The sequence below is a fragment of the Canis lupus genome, chromosome 11 (genome assembly GCF_048164855.1).
Source record: "Canis lupus baileyi chromosome 11, mCanLup2.hap1, whole genome shotgun sequence".
In the NCBI taxonomy this organism is placed as follows: domain Eukaryota; kingdom Metazoa; phylum Chordata; class Mammalia; order Carnivora; family Canidae; genus Canis; species Canis lupus.
In genome coordinates, this window is record NC_132848.1 from 47,968,287 (window position 1) to 47,986,661 (window position 18,375).

Here is an 18,375-nt window from a genome sequence, read left to right on the forward strand (position 1 = left end):
ATCCTGGGCAGTAAACACCATTTTGAATTTGGAAGAATTTAGCCCTATTTGTCAGTCTTATGTCTCTCCTTGCTACAGAAATACCATCGTCTGGGTACAGACAAAACATGTGGCCTGGCCTTCTGACTCAGAGACATAAGTAAACGCTATTTTATGAAGTTTCTGAAAGCCTTAAAGAGGTTTATCTACTGGGCCCCTTTTGAGAATCGGGTAATAACAGACCCTCTTCTTAGAAAACATATAAGTATCTGTACATATAGTTTTGCCCATTATTTTGAGGGGTGTAAGAACTTGCTAAATGCCCTCTACAGACTCTACAATTCTGTTTGAGGATTCACATTGGTTTGCTCATCCACCACAGCTGGGTCAAAACTCTTCCATGGCTGTTTCTTTCTGACCTGGTCTCCTGTCTTCTGTGTCCTCTCTCGTTTTTATAATAACCTGCTGGACCCTCTCAGGCCCAGAAGAGGCGATATTCTCCAGGAGTCCAGGTACTCAGTTTTGACCCATCATGGCCATCCCTAACTCCCTATGTGTCCACCCAGCATTTGCTCCTGTTCACACCCATGTGGCTGTTGTCTTGAGAGTCACCAGTCTCTGATTCTGACTGCATCTCCACCTTGCATGTTGACTGTTGAGGACAATGTGGAGGTCACCAAGAAGTGGCATGAGTCATATTTCCTCTCTTTTCATCACCCTGCCTCTGCATTGCCTCAGCACTGGGCTGGTTCTTAAATGGTTAGCCCATCATTCACTCCTCCAACTCCATTGGAGAGCCAGGGCCTCTGAAGTAGGTGGGAGGATGGGTAGCATACGAGGAAACTTGCAGTGGGAGAACTTGCCCACGGTATTACTGGAAGAAGTTATGTGTAGTGAAGCTTAAGTGTCCTGGAAGGTCTTTCAGCTAAGAACAGTCATTGTAGCTGGAGAACACCAGCTAGCAGCCTGGTTCTGGCAGTGCTCTTTCTGAGTCCTCATCCATTTAGCATCCATCCTATGCTCATAGGATTTGAGAATTTTTTTTTTTAAAGATTTATTTATTTATTTATTTATTTATTTATTCATGAGAAACACAGAGAGAGAGAGAGAGAGAGAGAGAGAGAGAGAGAGGCAGAGACACAGGCAGAGGGAGAAGCAGGCTCCATGCAAGGAGCCTGATGTGGGACTCGATCCCGGGGCTCCAGGATCACACCCTGGGCTGCAGGCGGCGCTAAACCGCTGCGCCACCAGGGCTGCCCAGGATTTGAGAATTTGAAAGGAGCTATCTGGAATGGAAAGATTTCCCTGATCAAACAGGTATTTTTAGAGTGCCTGCTATGTGCAAAATGCTGACGAGGTGGGAAGGTGTGGGGTGGGAGGTTGTCAGGGATGGAAGGTAGAGACACAAAAGTCTGTGATTTTTTCCTTCAAGAAGTTTACATGGCAACTGGGGATATATAAATATATATATAAAGAAAAGCACTGGTCCTGGGCCATGTATATATAATAAATGCCAAACAGTGATCTCTGGAAGGATTAGAGTCAGACTCTAGAGGGGCCCTTTTAGGCCCACCAGATTGGTAGCAAGGAGGATTCCTGAAGGCAAGTAGAGCGTTCAGTTTCATGGGCCATATCCTTTGCGTAACCATCTGAGTGTGCGTTCTTAGGGGCTGCTAATGACAAGGTGGAGTGGTCGTCTGGTCTGGAAGGGCTCAGCTTGTATGTGCAAAATTCCTGTTGCTTTTGTACAGGCATTCCTAAGAGTACTTCCTTACTGTCCTCTGCTTTTCTTCCCTGCATTCCCAGCGGGTATTCCCCTATATCTCAGCAATGGTGAACAATGGCTCCCTCAGCTACGATCATGAGCGGGATGGGCGGCCTACGGAGCTAGGGGGTTGTACGGCTATCGTCCGCAATCTGCATTACGACACCTTCCTTGTGATTCGCTATGTCAAGAGGCATTTGACGGTGAGTCCTTGTTTTCTGGACCAGTTGGTGGCATGGGCTATCTTGCACCTGCTTTTGTGGCCCTGATTGATCTTTCCTTTTTATTCTAGATCATGATGGACATTGATGGCAAGCACGAGTGGAGGGATTGCATTGAGGTGCCTGGGGTCCGTCTGCCCCGGGGCTACTACTTTGGCACCTCCTCCATCACTGGGGATCTCTCGGGTACTGCCACATGTACTCTTTATTTGTCCTGACTGAGGTCATGTCTCGGGAGCTGGACCTTGGTGAGGCTTCTCAGGGAGGAGAGCCAGACAAGCAGAGCTGTGGGAAGCAAGGACCCAGACAGTGCTTATCTTCTGGCATTCTTGTATCCATAAACCTCCCCCGACCCCCCTGCCTAGGTTACCCTAGTGCAGTTGGCTCTAGGAGATGGTTGGTGCTAATGGAGTGTTTGTCTCTTCAGCAAGCCAGCTCTTCCAGCCTGTATTTGGAGTTCCATGCTTTGGTATCTCTGGTGCCCCCTCTGTAGTCTGGTTCCTTCCCATCTATCTCCTGTTGTGCTGAGCTCCCCTTCTCTTAACAAAGCTTTTCCTTAAATTCCTTGATTCTGCTGCCCCTCTTCTAACTCACCCCAGGACCCTCGTTGTGCTCAGAGTTTTGAATGTGCTGTGTGTATAGGTGCTTCTGTTTTCAGGCCATCCACCGCTCTACATCACTGCACTCGGACCTCCCAGGTATCTCAGCCAGGCCCTCAGCACTATTCTCATCAAAGCTACTTCTATTTCCTCACCATATATGGTACTCTGTTCTCGGTCCTCTTTGTCTTCTCTTTGGCTGGTTTGATCAGTTATTCTGAAACTCCTGCTTAATTTATGTGGCATTAATAATACCTGGTTCTTTTACTTTTCTATCTCTGGATTTTCTTCCTTGTCCTCGATTTGTAGCTTCCTCTTCTATATTCTGTCCCTTCGCTTGAGCTTAATCCAAACATCTTTTGAGAAGAGGTAAGGCACTGAACTTTTGGGTTTTTTGACTAGTGTGATTCATTATAGCTAGTATGAAATAGAATTATTTTTGTTTACCTGAAGGAGTCCTTTGCTTTAGATATTTAGTAATACTGTCTATATTAGTAAGTCTCTGTTCTCTGCCTGTAGGATATCCCTAAATAGAAATTTGGTCTTTCTTTTAAGGACTTTTTTGTTGACAACTTCTTAATGTTATGCAGTGGATTGTTGAAAATGGCTGAGGACACATTCTGGTTCTCCCATTCTTTGATGCCCCTACAATTGTGAGGAACATTGCTTGGCTTTTTATCTTGTCCCATGGCTTAAATTCAATCTTGACAGCAAAAATATTTTTCTAATTGAAGGCGAAGCTAGTTTTTTTTCTATCTGGGATTCTGCTAAAGGTTCTAAGAGTCTTAGCAGCTGTAGATGCCATCCTAATAATAGAAATGGTGCTCTTCCTTCTTTGGGAAGGAAGTGAGGGTCATTCACCTGGAGTCGGGGCAACCATCTTGCCACTTGTTGGAGGATGAAGATCATAGAAGAGGGCAGAATGGAGAGATTCACAGAGAAGTGGTGCACCAGGGCTTCTGGTGCACCACTCCTGGAGCCATACAGAGGTTGCAATTGGAATAATCCTAGTATGTGAGACGTAATTGATTGATTTTCCCCATATATAAAAATTCTACATTTATTGGTTCAAAGGATGTCTATCTAGGTATGAGGAAGAAAAAAGTGGGAACATGATATGGTTTCTCTCTTCTTCTGCCAGAAGTCAAGACAAAGTGTGCTATGAAGACACAAGTTGGGAAGGAGTTTGGAGAATGAACAGTTGAGGGGTCCCCAAATTACTACCCCAAAGTGGAGTTCCACTGGGAGCAGAAAGGGCAGAGTGGGCCCTGTGCAAATGTTTCTCTTGTACTACGAGGATCAGAATTTCCTTTGGAAAAAAAAAAAAAAAAAGAATTTCCTTTGGGCCTAATCTAGGTCTTAGAAGTCAACTAGAAGAATGATCTGGATCCACACTGTCTGATATGGTAGTGATTAGTTATACAGGTTGCTATTGGACACTTGAAATATGGCCATTCCAAAGTGATGTGTACTATAAATCTAGAATACATACCAGACTTCAAAGACTTAGAACATAAAATGTCATCCATAATTTTTATGTCATTTGCATGTTGAAATGGGGTTCTTTAATATACGGGGTTAAATAAAATATATGTTAAAATGAAAAAAAAAATGGCAAGAAATCCAGTCACCAATAACCAGCCATGAGCAACCCTAGTATTCAGATTTGTGGTCTCTCTCTTTTTTTTTTTTCTTTAAAGATTTTATTTATTTATTCATGAGAGAGAGAGAGAGAGAGACACGTAGAGACATAGGCAGAGGGAGAAGCAGGCTCCACACAGGGAACCCGACATGGGACTTGATCCCGGGACTCCAGGATCACACCCTGAGCTGAAGGCAGGTGCTAAACCGCTGAGCCACCCAAGGATTCCCATCTTTTTTTGTTGTTGTTGTTAAGATTTTATTTATTTAGGGGATCCCTAAATATAGGGGATATATATATATATATATATCATGAATAAATAAATAAAATCTTAAAAAAAAAAAGATTTTATTTATTTATTCATGAGAGGCGCAGAGAGAGAGGCAGAAACATAGGCAGAGAGAGAAGTAGGCTCCATGCAGGGAGCCCTTTGTGGGACTCGATGCCCTGGGCCAAAGGCAGGCGCTAAACCGCTGAGCCACCCAGGGATCCCTGATTTGTGGTCTCTTCATACCAGTTCCTGCTGAAAGAAACAAGAGCTTCGTGGGGAAATGGCTGATGTCAGTTCTGAGGTAGGAAATGGACAAGCTGGGAATTTCCCAGGAAAGCAAGGAAGATAATCACTTCTGGGTTCATGTAAAAGGACTCAGGAGCCAACTTGAATAGGTTCCTACTGGAGAAAGATGGGTCGTGTTAAGCATCTGTAAATGCTGTAAATGTACAAGTTCAGTGTATTGAAATATATCGAATATGTTTGAACCTATGAGATAGAATGACACTTAAAAAGAGAAAAAAGGGGTATCTGGGTGGTTCAGTTGGTTAAGCGGCTGACTTGGGCTTAGGTCCTGATCTCAGTCCTGGGATGGAGCCCTGCATTGAGCTCCCTGTTCAGCGGGGAGTCTATTTCTCTCTGCCCCTCCCCCCACTTGTGTACGCTTTCTCTCTCTCAAATAAACAAAATCTTAAAAAAATAAAAAGAAAAAAAAATGAGTCCCTAATTCCTTGATTCTTCCTCTAGGAATAGTGAGATTCAGGGTCACAGTTAAAAGAAGCTGCAGAAAATTAGTCTAGAATGGAAGTGTGTGCCATTCCAATAGCTATGCCCTGCTCATGGCCCATTAATCAGCTGGCATAAGGCCCTTTCCTATCTTGTGTGTGTCGTCTGCACAGAAGGGAGGCTGTAGTGCTGTGTTTTCCTTTGCTATGCTACTGGGTTTTACATATGATATGGTCTTTAATTCTTGTATTATGTCTCTTTTTTAAGCTATATAGGTATTGCATGCTTGTTGATAAAAAAAAACTTTAAATCCTGAGTAATCTACAATATTCCCTATTCCTTGTTCTTATTTTTAGATGAGAGAAAATAGAGGTTTCAGTTACTTTTTTTCAGTCACTGCTAGTGGGGCACATGGCTGGCTCAGTCAGTAGAGCACCCAACTCTTGATTTCGGGATCTTGAGTTTGAGCCTCACGTTGGATGAAGAGATTACTTAAAAAATACAGTAAATTTCTAAAAAACCCAAAGTCACTCCTAGTTGGCTGTAGATCAGATGTTTGAACCCATATACTCCCAAAATACCTCTTTTTGAGGTGGCTTGGGTCCTCGTGTTTTCCTGTAGATAATCACGATGTCATTTCCCTGAAGTTGTTTGAGCTTACGGTGGAGAGAACCCCGGAAGAGGAGAAGCTGCATCGAGATGTGTTCCTGCCCTCGGTGGACAACATGAAGCTGCCTGAGGGTGAGTGCAGGGTTCCTGGGAAATGGTCCTGTGGTTGGAGAGGAGGTTACTATGCCTGGGTGGTCTGAGGTGGCTTGCACCCACAGATCACAGGGCCATCTCCTTTCTGTGTTCTTCCTCTGAAGAACTTGGAGCACGCGCTTTTGCCATTCCACTTGTCTCCATGTTACAGATGAGTAGGGCTGCTCAGTTTTTAAATTGAGGCACCTGGAAAGGGAGTGTCTCTCTGCTCTCTGGCTCCCAGAAATGAGTGTCAGAAACTGGAGACTTGATACTTTCCCACGTGGGTGGGCTCCCTGATTGACTTGCTTCTCTCTTGTGTCCCTAGTGACCGCCCCATTGCCGCCCCTGAGTGGCCTGGCCCTCTTCCTCATTGTCTTCTTCTCGCTGGTGTTTTCCGTATTTGCCATCGTCATTGGTATCATACTCTACAACAAATGGCAAGAACAGAGCCGAAAGCGTTTCTACTGAGCCCTCCTGCTGCTGCCACCTCTGCCTGTCACCATGAGCAGGCTCTGGCCTGAGTGCAGAGCCAGGCAGGCCTCCTGCAGTCTCCAGCAGCTGGTCAGGGACTCTGTTCTCTCACTGGAGCTTTGAATGCAGGGATGCTGCATTGCCATGGTTACCGATGGGGACATCTAACTGGTTCAGGAAGCCCACCTACCCCAGGGCAGTGCTGCTGTGATGTGCCTTTCCCTGCAGTCCTTCCACTTGGGAGCGAAGAGGGATGGAGAGGATATATATACGGTTCTGATGCCAAAATCACAGAAGAGAATTTAATTGCTCAGGCTGCCTTGTTGTTGGACTCAGAGGACCCTTGTACTTCATTTTTAAATCTGCAGAGAACATAACACTGATAACGCCTCATACCTTCCAGGCAGCCATTCATTGGGTTTTTGCTTTTTACCCAGGCCTCCGTCCACCTGAAGAATTTTCATTGGAAATCTGGGTGGACACTTCTCCCCTGTGTTGCCTTCTCCCTCCATTCATTGCTCTCTCCACATGCAGCCTGAGCTGGAAGAGACATCTGGATGCCTCTCTTTTGGAGGCTGGGGCTGCAGAACAAACTTAAGTTTCACTGACCTTCCTTAGGTGGCCACAGGGAGAGGGCTGTTTGCTTTGGCTCACTGCTCTAGCTGATGTTTAGCATGAATCTGGCTTCTGTTGGTTTGTTTGTGACCTTCTCAGTTGGTTCCTTTAGGCTCTCAGTCAAGTTTGGCTGAAAGTTGGTGTGCAAGAGAAGCTTGTAAGACTTCATGGATACAATGGGAGTAACCATGAAATTGACCAGCTCCACGTGTCCACACCAGAAGCACCGTTTGCCATGTGAGCTGACCATGTGGAGATGTTTCTGGACTCTGGAGCCTGCCTAACTGCGTGTTTTGTCTTTATCATGATTTTTGGAATCTCAGAGTGTTCAAAACCTAAGGAAGCTTTTGGATACTCCCTAAAGAGGAATCTTGGCTTCTAATGGATAAGAAGCAGTTGCTATTCTCCTGTTGCAAATCTGGGAGCAATGGACCTTCGTCATCTGTGCCTGGAAGAGTTCATTGTCATTGAGTAACAGAGTGTCCTCCTCTGTGGGTCAATCCTTATTCCACTGCCTTATCTGACAAGGGGTCATGTGCTGCTCACCTGTCTGCCCTGTGATTAAATTGGCCAATAGGCCAATCTCCCTGGGGGGTCTGAAGCGCTGAGCTCTCCTAGCCATGTACTTCTGTAGCCTAAGGGAAATTCTTAAAATGGCTGATGGAAACCAAACATGAGCTTCTAACTCAGTGTCCTTCCTTCTGGGTGTAGTTTTGGGGAAGGTCTAGGCCTCCTTACTGAGCCCCCAACTTGTCAACCCTTGCTCTGCCTTCTCCTGGGTTAGGAAAGCCCTCAGCTTGGCCCAAAAGGAAAGGAGATCACCTTGGTTGGGTATAAGTTTCCATTGTGTTGGGGTTTCTTCTGTCCCTCCCACATGCTTAAGTGAGCATCTTAGGTTGTAGTGCTGTCTTGCAGGTGTGAATAAAACGGATCCTCCTAAGACCTTCCCCACAAGAGCAGAGCAGCTCCAGGGTATCGGAGTACAAAATGTTGACCTGGAGCTTGGCCTTAGGACCACTTAGAACTGAGAAAGCAAGTGGCTGTTTTGTCTTTTTTGAGTAAAGGGGGAGATTGGCTAGACCCTTGTGGTGGGAGGACCTAAGTGGGCTCTTGAGATGGGCCAGGCAGTGCTCCAGAAGGAAGGGGGCTCATCGTGGGAGAGGGTATGTGTGTGATGATTGAATTTAAGTTCTATATGATTCCAGCCCATGGGCTTCCTGAGGCTTTTTAAAGAGGACAGGGAAGACATAAGTGCAGTCCCTACTCAGCCTGGAGGCCAGCCTTTGAGAAATATGTGGAAACCGTCTAACCTAGCATGGTAGGGTCTGCCCCAGCTCTTGCTTTTTGTTCTTAGAAACAAATATTTCCCACTGTGAATGGGACCAAATGCTGTTCTGAGCCCTGTAATCCCAGGCGTGCCCGAGAGGAGGGAGAGGTCTGGTCTGTTGGCGTGGCTCTTTTGAACATGCACGGTAGGGATCAGAGCAGTGGCCTTGGCAAGCTGCTTACCCCACACGAGCCATCTCGCTCCTCACAGTCTCCCTTTCCCTTGGTTTCCCTTTGACTTCAGAGCCTCTTAGAGAGGAAGAGACCCCGACGTCTAGAGGTGCTGTATAAAGATGACGTTGCTCCCTGGCCTCATGAGTCTTGCCTTTCATGTTTTCTTCAACCCCCTAAATTACAAAGTGGCTCTCTGTGACAAAACTTGTTTATTTCAGTGGGAAAATGACAACTCTGTCCTTCCTGTTGAAGTGGTTTCTGAGCAGAATATACCCCTCATTGCATATGTCTCAGAAGTCCCTTGTATATGCCCTAGAAGCTAAAAATGAGAACTGGTAGGAAGCGCAAGGGAAGGGCCAATAATAAGCAGGAGAAAAGCCAGGCAGATGTGGACCAATTAGTCTCGTGGGGCTGGAAGTTCTGGAAAAATGTCTTGTAGGTGATTCATAGGTCCCTGGAGGTGTTTCAACTCATGGTCTATTGTAGGATTTAGGTTCAAATGCTGGCTGGTGAGGATGGGAGAGTGGACATTGCTGAGGTTTGGTTGATTGATGATATTGGTGGATATTTTAATGGGAGCGTTCAGCCGAAGTTTAGGTTTGATCCAGCTCATGGCCAAGTAGTTCTAGAGAGAACAGGTGAGAGTTAGCCTGAGATAGCCAGTTGAGGCTGTCTCTTCAGAGTCCTCCTAAGACCAGCTAGTGAATGCCTTTGTCCCTGTCCCCAAGGCTGTCACTCACCGGTGTTGAATAGATAAAGTTGAACAGCATAAGTGCTAAAAAAAGTATGATTATAGCGATTATGATTTTGAAGTGGTAGCGTTTCCAGAAAATGCGGCAGAAGATTGTAATAGGTGACCGAAGCAGGAACATGGTGTTGGGGCGTCTATCCATGAGCAGAGGAGATGTCGGAGGATGGAGGGCAGAGGGAACTTTCAGGTCAAGTGATGCACAGCAGAGAGCTTGCTTTTTCAAAAAGCAACTTCTGCTTACTCGTGTGTTCTCCCCTCCCCGCCCCCTTCACCCAGGCTGTTCTCTCCTCGTTGTAACTGAGCACTGAGGTGGGGTGCTGGGAAGTTAGTACCCTTCTCCACTTGTAGGCCCACCAGTCACACCCTATACAAATTGCTGGGCCCAGTAGCTCAGCCTTGTGAATGGGGAAGAAAGATTTGGTCCCCTCATCCCACAGGACTCTTACAGGGGAGGATGAAGTGTAGGGTATTGGTTGGGTTCCGATTGGCCTCGCCCTGCTGGCCTGATTAAGGCTTCCTTCTCTGACAGGATCTCCAGCGTCATCTTCACTTTACCCTAGAAGCACCATAGGTGGTGGGAGGCTGAGTTCATTACAGCAGGTGTCCCAAAGCCCCTTCCCAGGGTCCAGGAAGGAAAAAAAGATTTAGCTAAAGTCCCCAGAAATCTGTTAGAGCCAAGTTATGTGGCACTGCAGTCCTATATGCAACAGATACCCTCCCTAGCTCCTACCGACATGCGCCATTTGCCACCATCGAGGACCTGGGAAGGCCACCAGCCTGTTACAGTCTTCTTCTTAAAGAGGGAGAAGTGCTTATACTGAAGGAAGTAGGGCCACTTGGAGTCAGTCTCCATCATCCTGATGGAGCACTTGCTGGCGTGCCGGGCCGGGAGGGGCATGTCAAACAGATCCAGCTCCAGGACCCCTGAGCCCAAAGAAATGCCATCAGCAAGGAGCTCCCCGGCCTGTGGTCACGGGCCCTGTGTCGGGTCTCACCTAGGAAGTCATCAGTGGAGAACACATTATTGTCCCAAATCTGGATGATGAGCCGCGCTGGGAACTTTATCACCGTGGGGTCCAGGCTCCATATGTATTCCTGGAGGATGGCAGAAGAACATATTACTGGCCTGTCTCCTTTGAGGTTTCCCTTGGCCACCTTATGAGCCCACCACCCAGCAGTGATGATGGGCTGTTAAGGAGGCAGCTTTCTGCCCAAGGCTATGTTCCAAGGGTTCTGGTGCAACTTGCAGTTCGAGGGAGGGGGAGTGCAACCCTCCCAGCCCTGTCACCTTCTGGCTCTGGACACACATGTGCTCGGCTGCCAGGTAGTCCATGCTGAAGATGAACCTCCAGTTGAAGGTGCTCTCCCCGGTCAGTGAGTAGTAATGGATATCTGTCTTCTGCATGTCTTTCTCGAGCCCGACCATCCACCTAGGGCCAAAGTCCTTTCACCTGGAGTTTGTGTGTATCGTTCCATAGACACCAGGCATGGGTGGAAGTGGAGAGATGTCACCTCAGGATAGTGGGGGGTAGGTTGGAGGCAAGGGGACTACACAACTGGGGGATACTGAGGGAATGCTGCTGGAGCCCTGCCCTCTCCTTACCCTCCCCCCCCCCTTTTTTTTTTTTAAAGATTTTATTCATCATGAGAGAGAGGCAGAGACACAGGCAGAGGGAGAAGCAGGCTCCCTGCAGGGAGCCCAATGTGGAACTCGATCCTGGGACCCCAGGATCACGGCCTGAGCTGAAGACAGACGCTCAACCACTGAGCCACGCAGGCTCCCCTCTTCCTCACCCTTTGACATAGATGTCGCTTATCCCAGAGGTTAAAGTTCTCCTCAGGTCCACTTGGGCAGTCTTCCAGATAATGCAGCGCAGCTCATACCTGTAGCCACTGTACTCTGAGGCTTTGCTGAGGAATACCTCCCCAGCTGCAGCCTTGGTGCAAGAAGAGAGAGGGCTGGGGGGCTGCCCTCCAAGCCCATAAGGTATGCCAGATTTAGGGGGATGGAGAGGAAGGACGCTTCCTGGATTCCCGGGAGAAGGAAAGAACCACTGCACCCTAGTGTGTGAGCACACCTGTGTTCCATGCCTGGTAGAGTGCAGGGATGGGCTTGCCGGGTCACTCACCTTCTAGGCTTTCGGGGCCTGATGTTGACGGGGGGGCCAGGAGGCCCAAGCTTCTTGGGGAAGATGTCCACCCACATTTGTACCTTTCCCTAGAGCGGAGATGGATTAGCTGGCTGGGAGTTGTGACACTGTTCTCAGCATGCCGGCCTGGGAGCCTGGTCCCAGGTCCTGATGTCTCTTGAGGCTGGGTCCCCCACCACTGGAGGGTTGGAAGGGGGTATTGGTGAGGTGAAGTGGACTTCAGACAGGAAGTCTGGCAGCCACCCACCAGCTTCCTTTTTTTTTTTTTTCTTTAGTTTTGGCTGGAAGAAGAGTGCAGAGTAGGGTTGGCAGTGCATGAAGGCTACTTCAAGACTGATGGCCATGGGATCTGGAGGGTTAATCCCATTTAGCAGGCTATGCTAGACAGCCTCTCTGGACAGGCTCCACAGTGGGGTTGGGGCTTCACTTATTAACCAGCTTAGTGGCCCCGAGTAAGAGCAAACTAGGTGATCAGTCCAAATGCCCAAGCTGTCCTATGTCGTGTTGTGGAACCCTATCCCATGGATATTAAGTTGCCCACCAGGCGCAGAGGTCTAAGAAAGGATGAAAATGGCAAGAAAAAGGAAGAGAAAAAAAATAAAAGAATACAACTATCAACACTGGAAGGTAGACATATTCTTTCAAACTGACCTCATTTTATTCTTTTGAAGTTGACCCGTTTTCTTTGCTTTTTCTTTTAAAGATTTTATTTATTCATGAGAGACACAGAGAGAAAGAGAGGCAGAGACACAGGCAGAGGGAGAAGCAGGCTCCATGCAGGAAGCCTGACGTGGGACTCGATCCCAGGTCTCCAGGATCACGCCCTGGGCCGAAGGCAGGCGCTAAACCACTGAGCCACCCAGGCTGCCCGACTCCTGTTTTCTTAAATAGAAAACAGGTCTAATGAGAATGGTTTAAAAAGTGCTCAGCAGAGAACTTAGTGTCTGGAATGTGGTATCAAGTTAAGAGATTTGGAGAATGAGAAGAGCCATTCTGGTGGCTGGAGGGTAGATAATTAGGGTGTTTGCGGGGATTTTTATTCCTTCTGTTTGGGGTTCCTTGGTGTGGAGAAAACATAGCCTGCAATTAACAGGCCAAACAGGGTTGTAATGTCTGCACATCTGACTCTGGGTGCTTCCTCCCGGCCCTCCCCCAGGAGGCACTAAGGCAGTTGGCGCTGGCTGGTAGGGCATCTCAGCGCTTCCACCAACTGATGCGAGGCCTGGGCTTCTCGTAGATGACTTTTCCAGCTCTGACTTTCTTCTTTCTAAGTGACATCATTGAACCCTCTCACTTTGAACATGTGCAGAACATGCTTGTTTTCTGTGCATGGGTGTCTGTGAATGCTTGGCCTCCCCTTCCCCTCACATCATGGGCTATGTCCTGGCTGGTTGGGCTCCCTTATCTAAGCCTGACCTCGTCCCTCCAGTCTCCTACCTGGTCGATGCCTGGCTGGCTGTCGCTGTACAGCGTACGGGTCTCCACATGCTCAGGTACCAGCCCCTGCGTGTGCAGGAGGTACAGTGCAAGGCGTTCTTTCTTAGGACCCAAATAATGAAGAGTAGGGGGTGTGGGCTCTAGTTGGAAGGAGGTGGAAAGAGGGGATCACAATGTCATTAGCCTTCCCATCTCCCAGGCAGGCACACCCTCTTCCCTACACCCTGCCTGGAGAGTGAACATGGTAGCTCTCTATAGGAGGAAAGGGCAAAATGAGGCACGTGGCCTCTGGTTTCAGAGGCCTGGATCTGCACCTTCCCGCAGTGTGCTGTACTTCTCACCAAAGCTTTGCAATTTGAAGTTTTTCCCATTGTAAAAAACAGTGTCCTCCTCAGGACTGAACAGAGGCGGAGGCAGCCCTTTCTGTTTGGCATGGCGTTCCAAAAGGAAGCTTGGGGTCATCTGATCCCGCCATCTAAAGGGCCCTGACCTGTGGAATTAAGGGAGAGGAAAAGGTGAGAAGGTTTGCATCCTGGACAACATTCTGCCTTGAGCTGCAGGATAAACAGTGGTGCGGGCATGAATGGAGCCAGGTTCGGGTCCTGGCTCACCAGCCCAGGATGTGAGCCTGCCCCCAAGAGAGCTAGGGGCTCCCTCCTTCACCCCTCCCCTACTCTCTTGCCCAGCCTCAGTTCCACTCACTGGCAGTAGGATTTGGAGAGCCCACAACGGGCTCCAAAGCCAGACAGGAGTCGGTTTTCGAGGTCAATGACTGTGGTTCCAATCTTATCATCAGGTGAGAACAGGTCAAAGTCATAGAGCTGGATCTCTAGGTCCTTCTCCAGCGGGATGATGCAGCTCAGTTCAAACATGCTAGGGGTTGGTGAGGGTGTTGGAGACTACAGAGACTGGCCAGCTTCTTGGCCCCTTGTGTGGTCATGGTGAATATGGAGAGCACAACCTGGGGTGGCAGTCGACTGCCAAGGACTATCCCCCCGTCGTGGCTAGGAATAGCTCTTGACAGGCTTGGGTTGTACAGCCCTGAACCCCTTTCCCAGGCAAAGCATTTGAGAGGGAATGTAGAACTGACCACCCTTCCATCTGTTGAGCACGGAGAGTGTGAGAGCCCATGCTAGGAACTCCGAGCTTAGAAAGAAATGCAAGAATTCTTCGCCTTCTGGGGCTTACTCCTAGCACAGTGTGGGAGGGTGTGGAGGGGTGGGGTCAGGTGAAGCTGGGGCAGCTCACATGCCAAAGATGGGGTCCAGAGTGTTGGGATGGTACTTGTCCCGGTTGCCCATCTTTGTCTGTCCCAGTTTCAGGATCACATAAGGGTCGCACTGAGGTTGGGTCATAGTGAGGGAAATGTGACAGGAAATGGAAAGTCAGTCCAGGTTGGTCGGGGAGGGTGGGGGCGGAGCATCAGAGGGAGCCTGTGGGAGGTTAGCTGTCTGGGTATCTGTAGCCTGGAGCTCCAGGACCCTGGGGTTTATGGCAAAGCGTGGGAGGCACCTGGACTGGGCAGGCCTGGAGACAACAAGCACCACGGGCTTGGGGCTGTGCATTACCAGGCCATTGGAATCTTGGGGCTGCAGGTTGATGGCTCGGACCATGTACACCCGCACCAAGCACTCTTGAGGGAAGTCCTCTTTTTCACGCCAAACCAAGAACTGGCGGGGGGGCTTGGGGACTTTTGGATCCTCAGGAAAGGGGTAGACACGGAAAAGGCCCTGTGTGTGTTGGGGAGGGAAGGTGTTGGCGGTGCGGGCCCAGCTCTGCGAAGCCCTCCAGGGGGTGCCCCAGGTCCAAACTCAGGAGAGACTGGGCTGTACGGTGGATGGGCGAGGTGGGTGCCATAGAGATGCTCTGCGGGGACAGCCGTGTTTGGGAGGGGTGTTGGGCAAACAACCGCAGCGGTTAGGTGAGTTTCCAGTTTCTGCTGATTCAGACTCCCATTCTACCCCCATCCATTCCTTCAGGCTGGAACTTGCTCTCGAAGGCTCTTGGGACTTGGGAGACCAGTGCAGGCCGAGCCGGAGTGAGAAGCCCCCTGCCCATCCCGTGTAAGGGGAGGAGGTCTGTCTGAACCCCCACATCAGTCAGCCTCTGGTTACCTGCTCTCCAAACTGTTTTTCAAGCCCTCCCCACCCAATCTCACAACTAGCATAGAGAACCAGGGCTTTTACTAGAGTCTTCTGAGTACAGCAGGGGCTGGGGAGACTGGGGCAGCTCAGCTGGGGTGAACACCCACCTTGAACTCCCCTACCACAGGGCTGTCCAACTTGGGCTCTTCCTGATAGAGTTTGAAGGTCTCGCAGAAGTCCTGCAGGCCTTTGAAGGCAGGCACAGCCTCCAGCTCACAGTCGTACACCTGCAGAAGGGTGTATGGGACCCAGGCCGGTGGGGAGAGCAGGGCTGGGCTCAGCCAGGGGGGACTGTTCCTGCCATCAGGGGTTGAGGGACCACCCATTCCCAGGTCTTGCTGGGAAGCGTCCGTTCAGTTGGTGGCCCCAGGGTCGGCATTGCCTGCTATGGATGGGGCAGCTCTGGTTCCCAAAAGGGCATGTCTGGTGGAGGCTTGGGGAGACAAGGAGGAGACTATTGTCCACCCCCACCCCCACCCCCACCCTGGTAGTTTCTAGAGGCATCAGGGCAAGGTTTGCGGGTTTCTCCCAGCAGATTTCATTGTGTCTCTCAGCGATCTCCCCTCCTGGAGGCCTCCAAACCTTCAGGGTATGGTAGTCTTTGTACTTGTACTGCAAGGACTTAACATCTCCTGTGGCCCAGAACAGCTTGCTCCACCAGTCCACTTCATGATGGTATTCATCCTGATAGGGAAGTCATTCTGGAACCTCAGGGAGCAGTCACAGTAGCCTTCCTCTGCCCAGGATCATCTGCCCCCCACCTCCCTGAGCTACCCGGAGTTGTTCTTTGTTCCCTGGGGCTGAGCCTATATCACCTGGGTTTTGCTGGGACTTAACCAGAACTTTTCATAGAGATAATCCAGGAGCTAAAAACGAAAGTGGGAGAGCAGGGTGAGGTGTGGTGTGCCTACCTAGCCTGCTCACCATCTCTGACCTCCGAGGAGAAAGTGAGTGGAGGGCAGGGCTTCCTTTCCTGGCTCCCTTACTCTAAACAGAGCCCCTTCAATTCAGGGATTCGCACATGGGATTAGGAATCAGAAGGAGGGTCAGCTTAGTTCTTATATTCATTGCCAACAGCTGCAGATGGAACTCTGGAAGGGCTCAGAAATACAGAACCCCAGGCCCTACCCCAGATCTACTAGATCAGAACCTGCTTTTGCTCAAAGTGTCCCTGAGACTCCCATGCATTCAAGTATGACAAGTGCTCTCAAGGGGTAGTTCTGAACCTTGGAAACATTGGAATCACTGGAGAGGGGTGGGGGCTTGGCAACACTGTGAATGATCGGGTCTTTCCCCAGCAATCCTGATGGAATTGGTCAGGGGCCTGGCCATCAGGATTTCTCTAAACTCCCAGACAGTGCTCATGTGCGGTCCAGGTGGAGAGTCATGGCTTTAGCGTTCTCGTGTATGCGGTTTCGTCCCCGCCCCTCCTTAGGGACCAGGGGCATCCCCTGTGAATGGTGTGTGAGAAGGTGGGACCTTGAGCCTTTACTCACCTTCTGGTACTTTTTCACAGACAGCACTGTGTGGAGAAAGAAAAATCATGAATCTCAGCAGAGGGAGAGGAGTGAGGAGGAGGGACAGGAGCCTGCAGGGCAGCCAGGGCCACCCCCACTACTGGTGCCAGCTTGAAGGTGAGGCCTGGGCAGGGCGGGGAGGAGGGGCCGTACTTGGAAGCTGTGGAGGCACGTAGTCGTCAGCCCAGGGGTCACAGAAGTAGGGCTGGAGGGAGTTGATGTTGGCCTGACCCACCACAGTCTGTCGGCCGAAGTCCTGATTATCTACCACCTTCAATGTGAGGGATGGCGCGTAGACATCCTCCATAGGCATGAACTGCAGCCCCAAGGAGAGGCCGGAGCGTGAGGCCTCCCAGGAGGGAAGGGCCGCCCCAGCTCCTGCTCTGCCCAAGGCTGCCTTACCAGAGTGAGGAAGAGCACCGACTGGGTGAAGTTAGGGTTGGTCTGGAAGTCCCTGATGGGCTCCGTCTGCAGGGACTCTTCCAAGCATTCTACCAGGAGCTGAGGGGAACGCACCCGTTTCATGTTCCGAAGGCCCCAGGTCAGAATCTGCCAGAACAGAGAAGGAGCGGTTGGCCCAGGGACAGGCCAGGGGTCTGTAATGGGGCCCTGGCCAGAGAGAGGGGGCTGTCCTGGGAGTGATGGCAACTCATGGAGCACCCAGGGCCAGGAAATGAGCTAACCCAGGTCTCCTGTCCTGTGAGGAATCCATGCTTGTCCTCAAGACCCCCCATGAAGACGTGCCCTCTGGCTACGATCCTTCCCTGGCCTCCTGGGTGGGCTGTGAGGTATTGCCTTTCCTCCCCTGCTGCTTTGTCTGGCCTGCAGGCCTCAGGAGGGAGTTCCCGAGGCTGGCTGCCTCCAAGAAGTAGGGAGTGCCCTAGGTTTCTCGGGCTTCCCTTTTGCCATCTAGCTCATTGCTGACTTGGGTCCCAGAGAACTCCATGGCACCCCAGGAAATGGCCTCTTCAGGGACCAGACTGAGGTTGCCTGATCTCGGGGGGGCCTCTCCAGGGCTAGGAGGGCCTGACCATCTTTTGCTTTTTGCCAGATTTGTGGCAGAGCACAAAGGTTCCCATGTGGCTACTGTCAAAAGGTAGGTGAGAAACATCCTGGCATTTGGAGTCAGGCAGGGCCAGGCCCAGATTCTGGTTCTGCCACTTACCCCTGTGTCACCTGTGTGCGTGGGCTAGCTTGTCTCTCAGAGCCTTAGTTTTCTTGTCTGAAAAGTGGTCCCTACTGCAGAGGACCACGAGGGGCTCAAATGAGAATGACTGCTAAAGCCCCCTGTCTACAACCCCCCACAGAGGCCTGCAGGAAGACCCTGTAAGATACTCTCTCTATTCAGAGCTTCTGCTCTTCACGTCTCTCCTGTCTCCCTCTGTCTTCTCAGTCTCTTCTTGGGGTCGGAGCTTTGGATCAGGTAGTCAGGAGGCCCCAAGGAGAGTCCGCAGAGAGGGCCCCACGGTACCCGACCACTCTGAGGGGTGCCGGCCCTCCCTGCCCTACACCCTCATCACCTCAACAGCCATTTTCTTTAGTGTGGGCTGGATGCTCTTGGGGAGTGTGTAGACTCCGTTCTTCCAGGGAACACTTAAGATTGGTGGCCTCTCTTTGAGACTCTGAAGGGGTAAGGTGGGAGAGCAGGGAGCATGAGGTGCTAGTGGGCTCATCCACTATTCCCCACCCCCAAACCAAGTCCCTAGCAGGGCTCCAGACCTTCCCTGAGGGGGTGGAGTTGACTGCTGGTTGTGGGGACTTGAGGCAGGGGAGTGGGGCAGGGTGGGGGGTACCAAGCACGCCCCCTGCCCCCCCCCCCCCCCGAACCAGCCAGGCTCTCCCT

At 50.3% G+C, this 18,375-nt stretch overlaps 2 protein-coding genes across 25 annotated transcripts in view; one reads left to right on the forward strand and one right to left on the reverse strand.

The window, feature by feature from the left end:
- LMAN2L (lectin, mannose binding 2 like) overlaps positions 1–7,705 on the forward strand; it is a 30,261-nt gene extending 22,556 nt beyond the window's left edge. For 4 of the 5 annotated variants that reach the window (XM_072768170.1, XM_072768173.1, XM_072768171.1 and 1 more), the window contains 4 exons: positions 1,786–1,947; positions 2,037–2,151; positions 5,825–5,944; positions 6,273–7,705. In XM_072768170.1, coding sequence (XP_072624271.1) covers positions 1,786–1,947; positions 2,037–2,151; positions 5,825–5,944; positions 6,273–6,415 — 540 coding nt within the window. In that variant the 3' untranslated portion in view covers positions 6,416–7,705. Of the gene's footprint in view, positions 1–458; positions 492–1,785; positions 1,948–2,036; positions 2,152–5,824; positions 5,945–6,272 lie in introns of all 5 variants that reach the window. The other variant, XM_072768169.1, reaches the window with a different exon arrangement.
- A 1,018-nt stretch (positions 7,706–8,723) lies between these two features.
- FER1L5 (fer-1 like family member 5) overlaps positions 8,724–18,375 on the reverse strand; it is a 58,448-nt gene continuing 48,796 nt past the window's right edge. For 2 of the 20 annotated variants that reach the window (XM_072768132.1, XM_072768136.1), the window contains 20 exons: positions 18,053–18,154; positions 16,935–17,081; positions 16,686–16,848; positions 16,512–16,537; positions 15,831–15,881; positions 15,598–15,699; positions 15,123–15,242; positions 14,440–14,601; positions 14,120–14,211; positions 13,574–13,744; positions 13,213–13,361; positions 12,872–13,011; positions 11,414–11,502; positions 11,079–11,168; positions 10,573–10,714; positions 10,280–10,379; positions 10,015–10,208; positions 9,731–9,840; positions 9,274–9,418; positions 8,724–9,158 (listed from right to left, as the gene is read on the reverse strand). In XM_072768132.1, the coding sequence (XP_072624233.1) occupies positions 8,931–9,158; positions 9,274–9,418; positions 9,731–9,840; positions 10,015–10,208; positions 10,280–10,379; positions 10,573–10,714; positions 11,079–11,168; positions 11,414–11,502; positions 12,872–13,011; positions 13,213–13,361; positions 13,574–13,744; positions 14,120–14,211; positions 14,440–14,601; positions 15,123–15,242; positions 15,598–15,699; positions 15,831–15,881; positions 16,512–16,537; positions 16,686–16,848; positions 16,935–17,081; positions 18,053–18,154 (2,523 nt within the window). In that variant the 3' untranslated portion in view covers positions 8,724–8,930. The other 18 variants (XM_072768137.1, XM_072768135.1, XM_072768133.1 and 15 more) reach the window with 18 other exon arrangements.